The following is a 1557-nucleotide window of genomic DNA, read 5'->3' on the forward strand; positions in this document are numbered from 1 at the left end:
GACATGCCTACCCTACAATACGATACAGGTTTCATAGTTCGGTACCATAAAGGTACCCTTTAAATACAATAGAGGTACCATAGTACTTTGTATAAAGTATAGTACTTTGTGTCTAGTACTGAGACTCTGGCAAAGTTTAGTTCCAGTTTAGTTCTAGTACTACAAGTCTTGTATAAGCTAGTTCTAGTTTAGTTCTGGTTCTTACATTGGTTGTAAAAATAGTACTAGTTCTAGTTCTTGGAACTAGAACTATGAAAAAAAGGCAGTACTAGAATTGATTTAGTTCTAGTACCAAGGAACTACAACAACACTAATACAGGTCAAGGTATAGTTGAAGTATACTGTCATGGAAAGTGGGGAGTGGTTTGTTCAGACTCTGACTCTGACAATTTTGCTCTTACTGTGTGTAACCAGCTCGGTTATAATTCACTTTCTAAATATGACTATGATACAGAATTGTGAGTTTAGCTATTACTAGTATCAATTTCATTCACTTGATCATGTAGCTCAAACACAGTTTTTGCATCAATGCAAGAAACTGATTGTGGTGGTAGTGATTTCAAGAAATGCGTGAAAGATTGTGCAAGCTGTGATGATAATATTGACTCATGCGACTATATTTTAAGTGTGACTTGCCGTGAGTTTACAAGTAGTAATAGAATTAGATTTTTATGATTACATTATACAGAACATGACATTGGTACTTCCAAACCTGCTAATAAGATGGGAGTTTGTACTCCTAAAGGCATAAGTAAGCATAGATCTAGTTAATGCTAACTTGCTGTTTTGCATTATTAATAAATATTTTATTAGGTATGATGAACTCTGGTCAAGTTGCAGTGGCTGCATTGGTTTTGATCCTGTTCCTCTATGTTTATTTTATCACTCGTGTCTGCATTAGAATTATCAGCATTTGCTGTAGGAGGAGAAGAGGCCAACCACTTCTTGAAGGCAACGTTAACAATGAAAACAACAATAACAACAACAACAAGTGTAGGCGGATCATCTGTGATATTCTCTGCTGTAACTGAAAAACTGCTGTATAAGTAGATTAGAGTTGCTGAATAGATTTAGTTTTAGGCTTTCAGTTGCTGCAATAATTTTTAGTTTTCATGCTACAAAATATTATTATTATTATTATTTATTTATTTATTTATTTATTTATCATTATTATTTTGCAGATTTTTCTTACTTTTTACTTGTTAAAATGTACAATCTCTCACTGGTAGTTTATTAAATAATGCTCTTTCTTTCTTTTTTTCTAATTATGCAATTTCAATAATAAACCATTAGATGTGTGAGCACATAGATATTAGAGTAAATGAAAGGGATTGGAAACGGGGCATAGCAACGAAAAATGCTAGTTGGGACCGTAATTATTCTATTTACATATCTATCCATAGATATTAGAGTAAATGAAAATGCTGAAGTTGCTCTGGAAGGATTTTGAAGGAAATTTGTGTTGCTCCAGGACAACGCTTGCTTATGATCTATAGCCTATTGCACATATAATTTTTAGAGCTACCTACAGCAAGTTTTTTGTCTCTGTAAAGCTAT

At 33.1% G+C, this 1557-nt stretch overlaps 1 protein-coding gene across 1 annotated transcript; it reads left to right on the forward strand.

The window, feature by feature from the left end:
* Positions 1-6: 6 nt before the first annotated feature.
* On the forward strand, positions 7-1286 carry LOC109592591 (uncharacterized). The gene is made up of 4 exons (XM_020008005.1): positions 7-458; positions 507-637; positions 689-751; positions 814-1286. Exons 2-4 carry the CDS (start codon positions 529-531, stop codon positions 1029-1031), a joined length of 390 nt encoding a protein of 129 aa, XP_019863564.1. The 5' UTR covers positions 7-458; positions 507-528; the 3' UTR covers positions 1032-1286.
* Positions 1287-1557: the final 271 nt, after the last annotated feature.

Source organism: Amphimedon queenslandica, unplaced genomic scaffold, assembly GCF_000090795.2.
Source record: "Amphimedon queenslandica unplaced genomic scaffold, v1.1 AMPQUscaffold_4649_Cont23373, whole genome shotgun sequence".
Taxonomy (NCBI): Eukaryota; Metazoa; Porifera; class Demospongiae; order Haplosclerida; family Niphatidae; genus Amphimedon; species Amphimedon queenslandica.

What these genes read in the sequence shown, in the direction of transcription:
- LOC109592591 (XM_020008005.1), top strand. Translation starts at nt 529, where the DNA reads ATGCAAGAAACTGATTGTGGTGGTAGTGATTTCAAGAAATGCGTGAAA. An exon ending in TATTTTAAGTGTGACTTGCC is followed by an intron (nt 638 to 688) that starts GTGAGTTTACAA and finishes TACATTATACAG; the next exon opens with AACATGACATTGGTACTTCC. An exon ending in TTGTACTCCTAAAGGCATAA is followed by an intron (nt 752 to 813) that starts GTAAGCATAGAT and finishes ATATTTTATTAG; the next exon opens with GTATGATGAACTCTGGTCAA.